The following is a 17,287-nucleotide window of genomic DNA, read 5'->3' on the forward strand; positions in this document are numbered from 1 at the left end:
GAATAGGGTGAGCCTCTTTGAATTTATTTATGAGATCCACATTATCAGTCATCTTCTTAACTTTATAAGAAGGTGAAAAATGTGGATTATCATATATGTGAACTTCAACGATGAAGAGAAAGATCTTATCAATTAGGTTGAGCAAAAGTGTAGGTGTATCCAATAGATTTCCTTTCTGTAGGGTATTACATAATATATTAATAATAAATAATATAAAAAGTACCAATAAAAATATCTTCACTAATATTTTTAGAAATAAATATTGGTTAGATCTTACCAATAGGAGTGGATCAAGTATCTCTACACAACTCTTTCCCAAAACTTGTTTTGCCTCCTTGTCAAAGACTACATTACATGCACAGTCAGAATCATCAATGACACCAAACTTTATTCGATACCTGCTTAAAAAAGAAAATAACATAAAAAAAAGTTAAATATAGACTTATTCAATATCTAATCCAATGTACATAGACTTTAATTTAAAAAAATAAATAAATAACCTTGGAGTCATGGATAAAAGGATATTAGTAGAAAACTCGTGTCTTCATCGAGTCAAACCATCTCAATTGAGTATGGCAATGGAGAATTTTTGTAACTTGATAGTGTTCATAACCGTATCACTCGTATACGTACACACAAATTGTCGATGGTAGGATTGATGTCAGCAATTTTGTGAATACCAGCCATTAGAATAAGTAGGGAGATTTTGGATATATGTAAAGAAAGGGATTGATGTACTTTAAATTGTGGTGCTTTACATCTCTCATAACTTATCCTTTTATAGTTGCATCATAACTAAAATTTTTTAAATTTGGTTGACTTTAATTTAAAATTTAAAAAATAACAAACTAAGTAAAACAACCCAAACTTAAAATTTGAAAATAACAACCTAAACAAATAATAATTTAAAAATTCTAAACTAATGTAAATCTTTATTTATAGTAATATTAGTATGTAACAACCGAAGAATAATTAACGTAATTTTTTTTAAAACTCTAAATTTCTTTAAAAGAATTTATGTAGCTGCAATTTAAAAAAAATCAATAAAATTTTTAAAAATAATGCTAAAAAGAATTAATAGATTTTTAAAAAATAGTGTTAAAATATAAAAAAGAACAATCTAAGTAAAATCTAAATAAAATTTAAAAAATAATAACTTAAATAAAATAATTTGAAATCTAAAAAATAACAACTTAAGTAAAACAACCCAAACAAATAAAATAATTTAAAATTTAAAAAATAACAACCTAAGTAAAACAACACAAACTTAAAATTTGAAAATAACAACCTAAGTAAATAATAATTTATAATTTATAAATATAAATCTAAAAATTTCTAGTGACGACACGTAAGCAAATAAACTCCCAGACTCAACGTATGAGCGCCACGTCAGCAAATGAGCTTCCCATTTGTATACTATAAAGATTAGGTATTTTTTATTTATTTAATTTAATATTATTTTATATTTTATTGTTTATTTATTTTAATTTTTTATATTATGAAAAGATATCAGAATATTTAATAAGTATTGATATCATTGTATTTGTATAAATTGATAAAAAAAAATATCAATATGTATTATAAACTTTAATATTTATTTTTTTAACTTTTTTTTATATATTTTACAAGATATATATTCAAATTTTTGTACAAACATAACAATAAAAAATTAAAGAATTGATACATTTTTTTAAGAGGAAGGCTAATGTTCAAGAAAGAGAAAATATAATTTTTACAATATCAACACTTGTAGATAGTTATTCTACTCAATGAATTACGAAGAAAGTGAGATACGACCTTCAAAGGTTCAAAAAGTTGCATTTGATGAGTTTGACCTTAATTCTTTGGAATGAGATCCTGAAAAAAGGCTTCAAATTTGGCAATATCACACAAACTAAAGATATGAGGTTAGACGAGCTTATCTTAAATGGGGTCCATATCAAAAGCATCTTGATAATTATCTTCTATCTGGTACGAATCATCCAAGACAATTTCAATATGCTTGGTTTGGTATTTTTCTTTTATGGTTAGAGTATTCACCTTTTGAAGATGCTGCATATTGTTTATTTTATTATTTGGTTAGCAAAAAACTCGGTGAACGTAATGGATAAGATGTTTTTATTAGTAAAGGGTTTAGAAGTTGAAAAAAGGTTAATGATGGAAAGAATTGTGCTTTTCTTAAATATATTGGAGATTCTTAGTCACCACACAATAATGCAATTGGAGCATGTCTAGACTTAGTGAATCAGACAAGTCACATCTAAAATGTAATTGAGGATCATACTTCTGAGAAAATTCAAAAGAATCGATTGCGTCTAAAATCCTCCATTGATGTAACTCGTTGGCTTACATTTTAGGTTTGTACTTTCAAAGGCCATGATGAGACTCCAGGATAAAAAAAATCGAGGTAATTTTCTTGAAATGATAAAACTCATAGCATCTTACAATGATGAAATTGCAAAAATTGTGTTGAAAAATGCTCTATATAATGCTAAATATACTTCACATCAAATTCAAAAAGAAATATTGCATATTCTCTCAAACTAGGTGAGAAAACATATTTATGAAGAAATTAAAGATTCTAAGTTTTGCATTGTAATGAATGAAACTCATGATGAATCCAAAAAAGAACAAATGGCACTTGTTTTGAGATTTTTGATATACATGGTTTTATTCAAGAGCATTTTTTTATCTTGTACATGTTAAAGATACTATATTATTAACTCTGAAATAAGAATTGTGCGGCATTCTTTCTCGACATGGTCTTCATGTCTCTAATATTCGTGGTCAAAGATATGATGGCGCCAGCAACATGAGAGGGGAATGGAATGAGTTACAAGTATTATTCTTAAAAAATTTTCTTTATACTTACTATATCCACTGTTTTACTCATCGATTACAACTTGCATTAGTTGCTGCATATAGAGAAGTTATTCTTGTGCATCAGTTTTTTTTCAAAATTGACTTTCATCGTCAACATCATTTGTTTTTCTAGTAAGCCATGATGAGTTACATACTATCAAAATAGATGAAATTGTCCATTTATTAGAGATTGATAAACTTGAAACTGGTAAAGGGGCCAATCAAATTGGTACTTTAAAACGAGGAAATGATACTCAATGGAGTTCTCATTTTTCTTCTTTTTGCACTTTGATAAATATGTATGGTGCAACGTTGACTGTTTTGCAAAAGATTATTGTTGATAAATCAAATTATTCTCAACGTGGTGATACAAATAGTGCTTATAATACCTTGACCTCATTTGAGTTTGTATTGATCTTGCATTTGATGAAAGATATTATAAGAATAACTGATGTTCTTTGTCAAGCTTTACAAAAGCAGTCTCAAGACATAATTAATACTGTGTAACTAGCTCATTCTACAAAAATACTTATTCAAAATATAAGAGATGACAGATAAGAGGAATTATTAAAAATATAAAATCATTTTGTGAGTAACATGATATTCTAATTCTTGATTTAGTTGCTTCTTACGTAGCAAGGCAAGGATGCTCGCGTCACCAAAAAAATCATATTACAGCTGCGCAGTATTTTAGAGTGGAGATATTTTTAGTCACAATTGATAAGCAATTACAAGAGTTAAATAGCAAATTTAATGATCAAGTAATGAATCTACTAAGTTTGAGCTCTACTCTCATACCTAAAGATGCTTACAAAAATTTTCACATTGCTAAGATTTCTACTCTTATTAACAGCTACTATCCCGAAGATTTTATTGAACAAGAGAAGATTAATTTGCCTTTTCAACTTCAACATTTTATTCTTGATGTTCGTCAGCATCCAGAAATAAAGAATTTGTCAACTATTCATGAACTGTATAAATGTTTAGCAAAAAAAAAAGTCAAAACTGTATTAGTTGATTGATAGATTGATTCGTTTGATATTAATTCTTCTAATTTATACAACTATTACAGAGCGATCATTTTCAACAATGAAAATAATGAAGATAAGATTAAGAAACATGATGGAGGGCGACTTTTCGCAAATAGTTTGGTTATTTACATTGAGAAATAAATTGTTGAAAAATTTAGTTCTAATTCAATTATTGAGGATTTCAAGTCACTCAAGACTCAAAGAGTACCATTATAAACTATTTTATATTTTTATCTGTAAAATTCTTTATTTATTATCTTATTAGTAGCAAACTTAAAGAATAATTATATTTATAAATTTCACGGTAACCACGGTGTCTTCGCTAGGACAACATATGGTGATTATGCATATTTTTGAATTACAACGTATGTCCATTCTCTCTATTCTAAATGGTTTTTGGAATCTCCCATCCATTAGTACTTTTAATATTAATTGTGATGCTAGTTATCCTAGTTCAGGTGATAGTGTTGGTTTTGTTTGTGTTATTAGATATTGTAATGGGAATTGGCAAATGGGGTGTTTGTGAATGATTGAGAGTAATAGTATTTTTCAAGGGAAATTGCTATTTGGAGAGGATATCTCTTAGTTTGGGATGTGGGTCAACGAGATATTATTTGTGAGACGGATTGTATGGAAGCGTTTAATCTTGTTACTAATCATCAAGATGGTTTTACGTTTATTGATCCGTTGGTTCTTAAAATAAGAGATATCATGTATTGGAATTGGCGTATTGACTTTCGTTTGATTATGAGAGATTCAAACACGGTGGCAGACACTATGGCAAAGATGCATATGGAGCTTCCTTCACTTTGGGAAGAGTTTAAGAGTAGTATTAAACGGGACTGTCTCCCTATTTAAGCAATTCCTTTATTTTGTTTGTTTTGTTTTTCTTTATTTAGTTTATTTAAATCACCAAAATAATATGGTGATTATGCCATTATTATTAGCCACAATCCCAATAATGATACTACTAGGTATTCGATCTCAGTCACTATTCGATATTGCCATCTCCCGCCATATTGTTCTGCCGATTGTGACAAGTAGGGGTGTGCATGACCTGATTCGGTCCGAAGACCCGGCCCAATCCCGAATACTTTAGGAGCTAATTTGGTGTGATTTCACTAGGTCTAGAGCCGGGTAAGGGTCTCAAAAATAGACCCGGTCATTATTTCGGGTCGGGTCCAGGCCATGGCTTGGGTCACCCGAACTCGACCCGGTGGTCCGGTCATCATACACAATTAATATTTTGTATTATTAGTGATGAATGATGGCTATTCTTATGTGGAATTTAAGTATCGTAAACCTTAATATTTTGTGTTATTAGTTATTATAATACTATAAGTTAATGTTTTATGTTTAAAATGCATAAGATTTTATACTAATACATAATATTGTGTTATTTGTATTGATTTAAATATTTGGTGTTATTAGACAATATTATTATTGATTATGGTTATGCTTTAATTTTAGAGAAGAGTTTGTTCTTGTTATATTTTTCTAAATGAATTTTACGAGTTAATACTCAAAATGGCCCCTGAAATTTTGAGACAAATTCAATTTGACCATCGAAATTTCAATTGACTCAATTTGAACCCCCAAATTTGAATAAGTGACTCACGTTAGCCCTTCTGTTAATCTTCATTAATGGCACGCTTACTTGGAACGTTAAGTGACACGTGGGCTTGACACATGGCCTTATTAAACCTTGCTGACATAGGAAAAAAATTTTTAGACTCAATTTAGCACTCCTTTTAATGAATATAAAACCCTAACAAGTGCCAAATTCTCAAATTGATATCGTTGTTTGGGTATTGGAGAAGATGATGAGGAGCACCAGCCAAGGTTTCGGAAGCTGCAACAGATCTCATTCACATGGATGTTTGGATAGGAATCCAAATCGAGTTAGATCTGGAAAGATTTCACATTGGTGTGGTTGTAGAATGCGTCCCGTTCTTTGTTGGTCTGGAACAGAAGCAAATCTAGAGAGACCATTTTTTGGATGTCTAAACTATAATGTGAGTTCTTGAATTGCTTCCTTCTTGAATTTACATCTTCTTTTTGTAATACATGCATAATTTATTTTGTGGTTCTTGTTGTGATAGACGTCTGGGAATAGATGGTGTGGACTTTTTGTATGAGCAAATGGCATGGAAGAAGAAGATATGACTGGCAGACATGAAACTGAAAATGGCATTGAGTATTGGAAGATGAACGTGGGTTGGAAGATTAGTGCAATAGAAGCTGAAATTAGGATTTTAAAAGTATGGAATATTATTTTGAGTTTTTTTTCTTGTTTTGTTTGTAGTTGTAGCCATTGGCTATGCCTTGAGTGTAAGAAAGTGATGAATAAAATTGAATTAATGTCACTACAATTATTTTTTTAATACAAATCTGTTTTGTAAATTGTAAGTTTTGACTAAACCTACAAATTCAGTGAGGATATTACAAATAGGTATGATTCTGTAAATTAAAAGTTGTGACTAAACCTGTAAAAGTAAAATGGTAAGAATAAATAAGAGACTAATTACAAATCTGCAAATATCAATAATAAACTAACTTGTAATTTATCTACCAAATCTCTAAATTGCAAAATAAATTATAATAATAAACCTTGAATCTGATTTCATAGGTCAACTATAGTCATGACAATAACCACTGACACAAATTTCAGCCACAAAATAACCTCAAAACACACAACTTTGGATTACATTAATCAATTCATCCACAAAAGACAACATAATTTAATCTCTATTTCTTCTTTGGTGCTTTAAAGCCCGGAGTGGGAACAAATTTCATAAATTCTGTAAACTTTGACACTGTCCCAGAACTAGCTCCTTGCATTGGTTCCACACCGGGAGTTGCTCTTCTTTTATGCGGCAGCTTATCCAACCTTGTGAGTGAAGGTGGAGGTGGAGGCACCTACATGTAATTAGAAATATTTGATAGATGATGAATAAACGCATGACATTTTCATAAATGTAATTAATTAATGTGTTATATAATGGGACATGCTCTATAATTTGTGGCTGTGAAACAGTGAGTTGGGTGATGTCAATCTTCGAAGCCTGTGAAGCATCCACGGTTTGTATACCAACAGTTGTTGCAGCATCAACGTGTGCATTTGCATGAGCTCCATCTTGGGATTTGGATTTAGCTACAACAACTGCTACTGCTGCAGCAAGAGCACATGCAATATCATCAACTTTTCTATGAGCACAGCTTCTTTTAGCGTGTCCTTTAACACCGCAGTAGGTACAAGTAAATTCTTTGTAGATTCTCTTTAACTTTGTTGCAGTTTTAGACTTCTTACTGCTCGAAAGCTCCTCGTCAGCATCCTTTCTCCTTTTCTTCTTAAAGTTTCTTGGCCTCTGGTGCACGAAATTGTGATGTCCAGGCTCGAACAATCCCTGGCAACGTGAGCAACTTGGTACGCGTAATCGTGATTACACTTTAATTATGTAAAATTCATGGCTCTTTCTTTCCCTGGCAATGGCGCCAAGAACATGGTGCCAATACCATGGTTCACAACTTCGATACAACTAACCAGCAAGTGCACTGGGTCGTCCAAGTAATACCTTACGTGAGTAAGGGTCGAATCCCACGGAGATTGTTGGTATGAAGCAAGCTATGGTCACCTTGTAAATCTCAGTCAGGCAGATATAAATTGATAATGGTGTTTTCGAATTTAATATAATAAAATAGGGATAGAAATACTTATGTAATTCATTGGTGAGAATTTCAGATAAGCGAATGGAGATGCTTTCGTTCCTCTGAACCTCTGCTTTCCTGCTATCTTCATCCAATCATTCTTACTCCTTTCCATGGCTGGCTTTATGTGATACATCACCACTGTCAATGGCTACTTTCGGTCATCTCTCGGGAAAATGATCCAATGCCCTGTCACGGCACGGCTAATCGTCTGGAGGCATCACCCTTGCCAATGGCTTCATCTTATCCTCTCAGTAAATAATATGCTCACGCACCCTGTCACGGCACGGCTATTCATCTGTCGGTTCTCGATCATGCTGGAATAGGATTTACTATCCTTTTGCGTCTGTCACCAACGCCCTGCAATCGCGAGTTTGGAGCTCGTCACAGTCATTCATTCATTGAATCCTACTCGGAATACCACAGACAAGGTTTAGACTTTCCGGATTCTCTTGAATGCCGCCATCATTCTAGCTTACGCCACGAAGATTCTGGTTAGGAGATCTAAGAGATACTCATTCTAGCTTATTTCATGTAGAACGGAAGTGTTTGTCAGGCACGTGTTCATAGGGGAGATGGTGATGAGCGTCACACATAATCATCACCTTCATCACGTTCTTGGGTGCGAATGGATATCTTAGAAGCGAAATAAGATGAATTGAATAGAAAACAGTAGTACTTTGCATTAATCTTTGAGGAACAGCAGAGCTCCACACCTTAATCTATGGAGTGTAGAAACTCTACCGTGAAAATACATAAGTGAGAGGTCCAGGCATGGCCGAGATGGCCAGCCCCCAAAACGTGATCAAAGGATCATAAGGTAATCCAAAGATGCCTAATACAATAGTAAAAGGTCCTATTTATAATAAACTAGCTACTAGGGTTTACATGAGTAAGTAATTGATGCATAAATCCACTTCCGGGGCCCACTTGGTGTGTGCTTGGACTGGGCTTTGAGTGTTACACGTGTAGAGGTCCTCCTTGGAGTTGAACGCCAGCTTTAGTGCCAGTTTGGGCGTTCAACTCTGGTTTTGGCTCCTTTTCTGGCGCTGGACGCCAGATTTGGGTAGAAAGCTGGCGTTGAACGCCAGTTTACGTCGTCTATTCTTGGCCAAAGTATGGACTATTATATATTTTTGGAAAGCCCTAGATGTCTACTTTCCAACTCAATTGGAAGCGCGCCATTTCGAGTTCTGTAGCTCCAGAAAATCCATTTTGAGTGCAGGGAGGTCAGAATCCAACAGCATCAGCAGTCATTTTTCAACCTCTGAATCTGATTTCTGCTCAAGTCCCTCAATTTCAGTCAGAAAATACCTGAAATCACAGAAAAACACACAAACTCATAGTAAAGTCCAGAAATGTGAATTTAACATAAAAACTAATGAAAATATCCCTAAAAGTGACTAGATCCTACTAAAAACATACTAAAAACAATGTCAAAAAGCGTATAAATTATCCGCTCATCAGCCTCCTCCTAGTTTTAGGTGCTTGCGGTCTATTGTATTCAGATTTTTCCCACAGTTCCTCGCCCGGTATTGGATTTAGGGAATGCATGTATGTAGCCCTATATGCCTCCATGGTCAACCAATGATGACAAAAATCTTCAGAATTTTTATATGAGGAATGCTAGGGGCCAGCAATTTTAGTGTTTTGTAACCATCAATTGGCCATCAATAATATTTTTAATGGTGTGAGATTACATCTAATGGTGGGGAATCACTCACTTTTGTTTTGATGGTTAAGTGCTGGCCAGAAAATACAAAAGTTGCTGGCCCCTAAACTTTTTCTTTTTATTTATCCTTAAAATTGCTGCACATGCATGGACACACGACATGCCTACAGATTCAAATTTTAATTAGTCATAATCTATAACTCTTAAATGCCATATGTTAAAAATATTAATTAAGATATCATGTTGGACCTGTTATCTGCCAGAATCTACAAGTGCAGATGCTTTTGCTTAAATCAACTGCCATGTTAGTAGGCCAACCGTGAATTTCAAACCTTTGGTAGCCATAATCTCCACACCATATAGATGTCCATTTTTGCGAGTCTTTCCTGATCTTCTGCAGTCGACTTTGTTGGATTGGGGGTAGCTTACTAATATGGTAAGACAATTTGACTTTATTTTTGGCAATTGACCTCATTGCAAACATCCGAACCTCCTCTAGTAGTGTTATAATTAGCTTCGCTTTGAACTCTTTGATTCTTGAGTTAAATACCTCACAGCCATTGTTACAAATGTTGTCCATTTTTTGTCCATGACTGAAAAATGCTCTTGTCCATGACTCTTTAGGCCACTTGTCCAAGTATGCCCATGCTTCTTCATTTCTCCTCTTTAGCCTAAGTATCTTCTGTTCAAACCCGTGGCGAATAGTTTTTCTAGCACAGTCCCACAACATTCCTCTCAACTTCAACTCCTTCCATTGTTTATTAAAATTCTTCCATAAACTCCATACGTAAAACCTGTGGTGAATCGTAGGCAACAATTCCTTGACGGCTGGTATCAACCCCTAAACCAAATAGTAAGAACAATTTAATTTTTGTGTCTTATATTGGCCCCTAAAATAATTTTAATGAACTCAAACTGACCCTTGAAGTAATTTTAATGAACTATTATTGAACCCATAAAATAAAAGATTGCATGTTCTATATATTCCAGGTCTATGATAGTGTGTGTAATTAGTAAAATGCTAACGGTAAAACTAAACATCCCAAATTGAAACAAGTTGAATTTGTACTCTTTAAGTACTCTATAGTACATAATTCTAATACTAAGTGCCAGTACTCATAACTCTCCACTACTTGCTAGCATGTTTATTTAAATATGTCGAAAACAAATGATTCAACTCTTCTAAATGATTCAACTCTAATTTATATATGTTTAAACGATAAATAAAAAATTTAAATAACATATATGCTTTCAAACAAGTATGTATAAGTATTTCCTAGAGGGAGAGCAAGCCCTTATGGTATGTTAATAAGTCACGTTTAATTTTGAATATAATAGTATATATTAATATCAAACTCTTAATTAAAACAAGTTAAAAATAATAGTGTAATTAAACCTCTTAAGTACTCTACAGTATATAATTAAAATAAATTAAATTTGTAAACAAGTTATATAAAGCTCAAGTTTAGATTACCTTTTGTATGTCTGATATAAAGTTCCATTTATCTTGTTCATAGTCACCAAGATCTTCAAGAAGCAATTCTAGAAACCACCTCCAGTTCTCCTTATTCTCGACATCTACAATCGCCCAAGCAATCGGATATATATGATTGTTGGCATCCTGTCCCACAGCTGAAAGTATTTGTCCCCCGAAATGCGTCTTTAAGAAAGCTCCATCTAAACCAATCAATGGCCGATATCCAGTCTTGAACCCCTTTTGTAACCATCCAGACAAATATACATTCTTTGAAATATTGGGTCGCCTTCAATCTGTGGAATCACTCCAATTTTAACTGTTGACCCTGGATTGCTCTTAAGCAATGTCTCACTATAGTCTCTAAGTCTACCATACTCTGCGACTGCATCAACATACACTGCATTCCTTGCATCTGTTAAAGCTCTAGTCAAGGAGGATTTGTTCAAATTCAGGTCACATCTCCTCTTGAAATAAGCTGCTGCCTCACAATGCTTCAAGTTAGGGTATTTCCTTAACTTCTTGACTAAGTTCTGAGCAAGCTACTTCCTATTTGCTGTCCTGTTTTTGTTCATTCTAGGACATACATGCTTATTATTGAACGTCTTTAACTGCCAGCATGTCTCCTCATGGTCCTTAGATGCATATGCAACCATGGACATTTAACTTCTTCATTCTTCCACTTGCAAACTGCCCTCACCCTGTAGCTTTCATTTCTTCTGAATTTTATTTGCCTCCCCTCTTGATTGGTAAAGTCCCTCACAGCTTCCATAAATTCTTGTTTAGTGTTAAATTTCATTCCAACTTGGAGCATCAGCTGTCCAAACCGAGCACCTTGTGAGAATATTAGAAACATGTCATCACTTTCTTCATCACTAAGTTCATCTTCAGTATCTGGGGGGTTTTTAACTCTTCTGATTGCCAAGAGTCTTTTCCATCAGAGTCATCATGCATTGGATCATAAGCATCATAATGTGAACCATGATTCTTCCCTAACACTTGTAACCAGTCCACCTACTCATCAGAATTCTCTACTACAATTCCATCATCTTCCACTAACACTTTTTCTTTCCCCTTTTTCCAGGAAGACCCTGGTGCATGCTTGAACTTCAAATCCCTTTTTCTTGCTTCAGAAATTTCACCATCAATATTAGAGTCACTTGAGCTTTCAAATGAGTCAGGCCTATATAGGCTATCTTCTACAGAATCATATGAGTCATTACTACTGCTGGTTCGGTCTCCACCATCCTGACTTTTCACTATTTTACTTGTTGATCTAGCAGATGATCTGGTAATAGGTTTGGTCTTGGCAGAATTTACTGAGGTGGATTTGGGTTAAGGCTTGTTTGTAGGCTTAGTGATTGTGACTTTAGATGATAAGGGTTTGTTCTTGGTTTTGGGTTTGCTTGCAGATTTAGATGATGTGTGGTTGGTCTTGGCAATGTTGGATGTTGTGAGTTTGGGTTTAGGTTTGGGTTTGGGTTTGGCCTTGGGTTTGGGTTTGATGTTGTTGGTGGTGGTGGATTTGGTTGAGGTGGGCTTGGGTTTAGATAAGTTGTGCTTGGCTAGTGGATTAGGTTGGGCCTGAGTTGGTGATTTGGGTTGGGCCTGGGTTGGTGACTCGGGTTGGGCCTGGGCTAGTGGATCTTCTTGGTCCCGGACTAGTACTTTAGGTTGGGTCTGGACTGCTGGTTCTTCATTGGACTTTGTAGTTGAGACATTATTTGAGCTTCCTGTTAGATTTGGTATGGTGATAGGTGCATCTTTGTCTTCTTCAGGAGCAATGAGAGTAAACTCTATTAACTCAGGTACTTCATTATCATGAGGTTGGAAAACTCCATGCTCAAAATATAAGTGGACTCTTCCTTGGTTCATTCTTGCAAGATAGCACATCTCTAACAATTGCTTGTCATGTGAAAGTGCTCTCAGTCCATTCTTTAAAGGTCTCCCAGGAATAAGCCACCAACATTCAACAATGTCAGCATAACCGAGCTCTTTATAGTAATCCTTCAGTAAAAATACATCCAATCTATCTTCATTTAGTCCAGTTAATTCATCCGTATTGTCTGTTTCGTAAAATACACTGCTATCATTTTTTGTAACAAAGCTGCCTTCGTGATGATAGATAATGGTTATCAAATCACCCATCTACAAATATAATTCAAACAATTAACAAATTAACTTCAACATCCAAGACCTTTCATATCATGCATTAGATGATTCTATATTAACATGTTAATCAATATTTTTTCAGAACAGAAAATATAAAAATTCATATATAAAATTTATCCGTGTAACAACAGCTACACAATTTTTTGTTATCCATAATTAACAGCTCTGCATTATCACATTGACAAGCATAATCTATTTACTCATTCATGAATTTCTCATTTTATATTTTCAGAAAAAAAGCTCAGCTATTGAAATCATCTATAGACAGAAACTGGTACATAAAGAAGTGGTAGACTTCATTAATTTAGATGTGCTTTCTTCTCTGTAACACAGTTAACGTTAATCATAATTAGTCTTTTTCTAAAAAAAATCCTAACAGAAGAGGATCAATAACTAAAACTATCTTCTTTCACAATGGACCCAATCCATTTGAGCATCAAATAGAGCACAAATTAATGGCCTGTAAACCCCAACCAAGAGAACACACAAAACAAAACATTGAACCCAAACATAGAATGCTTGCGTTACTAACCTTTTTTGGAGAAACAGTGGTGCGCAGCTTCTTCTTCCTCGTGCTAGCAAACGAGAACGCGTGCGACAAGTTTTGCCGGCGCCCTACACTAGCAGCGACATTAATCTTCCACAGTATGGTGCATGCGAGAGAATGAAGAAGAAGAAGAGTTTTCCTGTTTTGAGTGGTTTGATCATTGGTGTTATTGAATTTTAACCTCAGAATGGAAAACGCTGTCGTTTGAAGAGAGATTACGCGCTAAGGAGAAAACGACGTCGTTTAATAAGATCACATGTCAAGCCCACGTGTCACTTAACGTTCCAGGTAAGCGTGCCATTAATGGAGATTAACAGAAGGGCTAACGTGAGTTACTTATTCAAATTTGGGGAGTTCAAATTGAGTCAATTGAAATTTTGGGGGTCAAATTGAATCTGTCTCCAAATTTCAAGGGCCATTTTGAGTATTAACTCGAATTTCACCATGTCAAATAATGGTTAGATTCTTGAAAATTTGGATATTTTCACATGTCAGCTTATAAGAAGGTATTAAGGTAATGTAATGTTAACGGCCCGGTTTTTACCCGGTATAATCGTGGCCCAAAAGTGTATATGTTTCATCAGGTCTAGGACCGGATTCGGGTCTAATAAATAGGCTCGGTATATATTTTGGATCGAATTTAGATCACATCAAACTCAATTTCACATGGCCCATGCACACTCCTAATGACAAGATGCAATTGTCATGCAATTGTCTGGCACAAGTAAAAATAAAGAAGTAGATCTATTGAGACATAAAATTTTACAATGAAAATGATAGTGGTTATAAAAAAAAATAAAAAAAAAGAAAAAATTAAAAAAATATTTATAAAATTATCAACAAAAATTTAACAATTAATTTTTTTTCTTTAAACAAATTTTTTTTTATATGAATGTAACTTTAATTTTAATTTTTTATGATCACTTTTATGAGAAATAATTGTTTACTCACAAAAATTAAGTGGATAATGAAATATGGAAAGGAAAAAGCTGAGAGGGGGGATTGTGTCAGTTATACCTGCTTGCGAATCCATGCATGTACATTCTTTTTCAAATTCCAAGAAAATCGAGGCTTAAAAAAGGAAAAATAAAAAGAACAAAAAAACAGAGCATGGTATCTCTGTCAAAAGGTTTTGAGATTGAAATTACACTGAAAAGAAGAGACCTTTGAGCTTACTCCCTCGCATTGGCATAGCCCCCTTTTTCAGTGTATTTTCTCTCCTTCCACACACCCCGTGCCAAAGCGATACGATTTTCAAACGATTTTGGTAGCAAACGACGAGAGCTACATTTGCTGTCATATACGCACTCACAGCTAGTAATTTATATGGACGGTTATGATTTCATGATTTTGCTGTCTCCCACCTCTCACCACTTACCACCCGCATGTTCTGTCTGATTGGAGTGAGCCTCACTTTTCTATCAAATACTTTACAAATACATACAGCACTATGTATAATTGTATATCATCATACACACGTGCACTCCTCAATCAAATTTCATACGATTATAATACAAATCTGAAAGAGGGATTAACGGATAAACTAAACAGGGAAATAGATACGAATTTGAAAGAGAGACACTTCACTGTCACAGCAATATTTTAGCCGCGGATTATTCATTATGAAATTATCATATTTAATTATTTATTATTTATGTATACTAAATCATAAGCTGGTCATCAACATGTAATTTTGATCCCTGTTTAGAACATCTATTTTGTGCACATTCTTTCATACTACAACGCGGTTCCCCAATCGTCAAATAGTAATTTCCCCCATTTTTTTAAAGGTAAAAAAAAAAAAAAAGAGTAAAATTTGTTTGAAGAAAAAAAAAAAAAAAGAAAATGTTAATCAGAGTTTGGAGTATCATGAGTGGGAAACTGACTGTGCAAGTTTCCCGATTCTCTCAACGAGCTGCGGAGAAAGCTTCTTAGGCAGTTTCCGCTCCTTCTCCGGTCGGAAATCAAATCCCAAAGCTTCGGAAACCTCTTCGGAGCTCCACCCTGCTTTCCGGAGCGAGTCCGAGAACCGATCCGCTTTCAAGAGCAGAGCATCGAATAGCGCTTGGTTATCCAAAACCACCATCTCCCCTTCGAAGAAACCCGACGCCGAAACCTGCACCATTTCTGATACATCTGATTCGCTCCACCCACCCGCCTTCAAAACCGACCCGATTTGCCCTATGTACTCGTCCACCCAACCCGGTACTTTTGACCTTCCAGGCATCTCGAAGAATCTCTCCGGCGAAGACGAAGCTGACGACGATGAGTTCCTCCTCCGGCGATCCGTCGCAGCCTCCGTCCAGAACTCCACCCACCGTGGCGTCCTCCCGCCGGCGTCCAGGCTCCGCCGCGAGAAAACCGTGGAAGAGCCTGCGGATTTCTCGCTGACGGATCTCTGCTTCTTCAACACCTGAGGATCCGATTCGGAGCTCCGAAACAAGCTCTCTCGCTCGAAGAAATCCGAGAGATCCAAGCCGCAGCAGAAGATCCGATTCTCGTCCACGTAGAAGATAGGGTTCCCCGCGAGGGAAGGGTTGCAGGGAATGTAGCAATGGTTAAATATCGGAATCAGAAGCGGCGCCCTCTTCAGCGCGTTCCTCGCCACGCGGAGAGCCTTCTCCGGTTCCGTTGGCCTTGGGCCCCAAGACTTGGACCAGAGAGCGTTCCTCGCGATCTGGAACGAAATTGCCGCGATAGGGAGGTCGAGAGAGGCACGAAGGTGGAGGCGAGCACCAGCGGAGCGCCAATCGGGGAAGCCAGGGCCCACGGGAAGCCCGGCGGCGAGTACGGCACGGAGGTCCGGCGGGAAAGCGAAACCGAACTCTGCCTCGGCGCGTGCGAACTCAGCGTCGGAGAGACCCGATTGGACCTGAATGCCCGAGTTGCGGAGATGGTTTATGACTTTATCGACGAGCGAGGAAAATGAAAGGAGGCCGTTTCTTACAGGGAGCGAGGACGGTGCGGAAGTGGTTGGAACGGATGCGGCCCGGGCCGATAGGCGACGCAAGCCCGCTATGTGGGCCGGGTTTAGACCGGTCATCCTCCGGTCCACGTCCACCATTATGGTGTGTTTGGTGAAGTGGGTATGTATGTTTTTTGTGGGTTTTGGGGTCGCGATTCCGTTATGTAGTTTGTTTTGGGTATTTCATGAAAGAAAAAGAGAAGAGAGAAACAAGTGAAGTGAATGTGATTGAAAAGAGCGTTACAGTTGGAGTTGGAGAAGAAGGCAGTGGGATGCTTTTTTCAAGCCCAGAGTAGAGGACTTTGGCATGTTTGAGAAAGCTCCCTAATTTATAGCACCAAAATACTGGACCCCACTTCCGATTCATTTTTTTTTTTTCTAATTTTTTTGTATGACTTGAAAGCGATGGATTGAATTTTCTTTCTATTTTAGCTTATCGAGTTAAATTATTTGAGCTGAACATTTATGGTGAAAATAACTTATAAGCCAGTTTGCACTATAGCGGGTAAATTGTAATGCATGATATTATGGCATGATAGCTGTTGAGCAACGGGCCAACGGCTATTGTGGGTGTCTTTTTGTTGGGAGGTTGTCCCTTTATTAACGGGAGTGACATATTTTGCCATAAAAAAGCTTCCATGCGGACCGCTTAATCTCATAATCAATAATATTTTATTGCCTACACATTGGATACGTATTAATTAACCTAAGATATTTACTGTTAGCTTATTTGTGCAGCTTAGTATATACACTATACATGACCAATCAAGTGGCCCACCGGTAATCATGATTTTGCTTGGCGGGGAATCTAAAAGCTAAGCACACAATCATAATACCACATTCTTCTTATACTCCA

General features: G+C 35.8%; 2 protein-coding genes across 2 annotated transcripts; both read right to left on the reverse strand.

The window, feature by feature from the left end:
- Window positions 1-6,641: 6,641 nt before the first annotated feature.
- Window positions 6,642-11,403, reverse strand: LOC148563323 (uncharacterized). Its single transcript, XM_088486736.1, has 8 exons — window positions 11,335-11,403; window positions 11,056-11,241; window positions 10,748-10,987; window positions 9,523-10,114; window positions 9,396-9,437; window positions 9,070-9,217; window positions 6,902-7,259; window positions 6,642-6,812 (listed from the first exon to the last, which is right to left on the reverse strand). Exons 1-8 carry the CDS (start codon window positions 11,401-11,403, stop codon window positions 6,642-6,644), a joined length of 1,806 nt encoding a protein of 601 aa, XP_088342862.1.
- A 3,737-nt stretch (window positions 11,404-15,140) lies between these two features.
- Window positions 15,141-16,767, reverse strand: LOC107642777 (uncharacterized). The gene has a single exon (XM_021122965.2). It carries the CDS (start codon window positions 16,528-16,530, stop codon window positions 15,334-15,336), a length of 1,197 nt encoding a protein of 398 aa, XP_020978624.1. The 5' UTR covers window positions 16,531-16,767; the 3' UTR covers window positions 15,141-15,333.
- Between the last annotated feature and the right edge of the window lie 520 nt (window positions 16,768-17,287).

The sequence above is a fragment of the Arachis ipaensis genome, chromosome B5 (assembly GCF_059453495.1).
Source record: "Arachis ipaensis isolate K30076 ecotype BB chromosome B5, ASM5945349v1, whole genome shotgun sequence".
Taxonomy (NCBI): Eukaryota; Viridiplantae; Streptophyta; class Magnoliopsida; order Fabales; family Fabaceae; genus Arachis; species Arachis ipaensis.

Coding starts and splice junctions, on each gene's coding strand:
- LOC148563323 (XM_088486736.1), bottom strand. CDS start 11,403: ATGGTTGCATATGCATCTAAGGACCATGAGGAGACATGCTGGCAGTTA. Junction 11,242..11,334: donor AGACGTTCAATAATAAGCAT/GTATGTCCTAGA, acceptor CCTAACTTGAAG/CATTGTGAGGCAGCAGCTTA. Junction 10,115..10,747: donor TTATATCAGACATACAAAAG/GTAATCTAAACT, acceptor TATTTGGTTTAG/GGGTTGATACCAGCCGTCAA.
- LOC107642777 (XM_021122965.2), bottom strand. CDS start 16,530: ATGGTGGACGTGGACCGGAGGATGACCGGTCTAAACCCGGCCCACATA.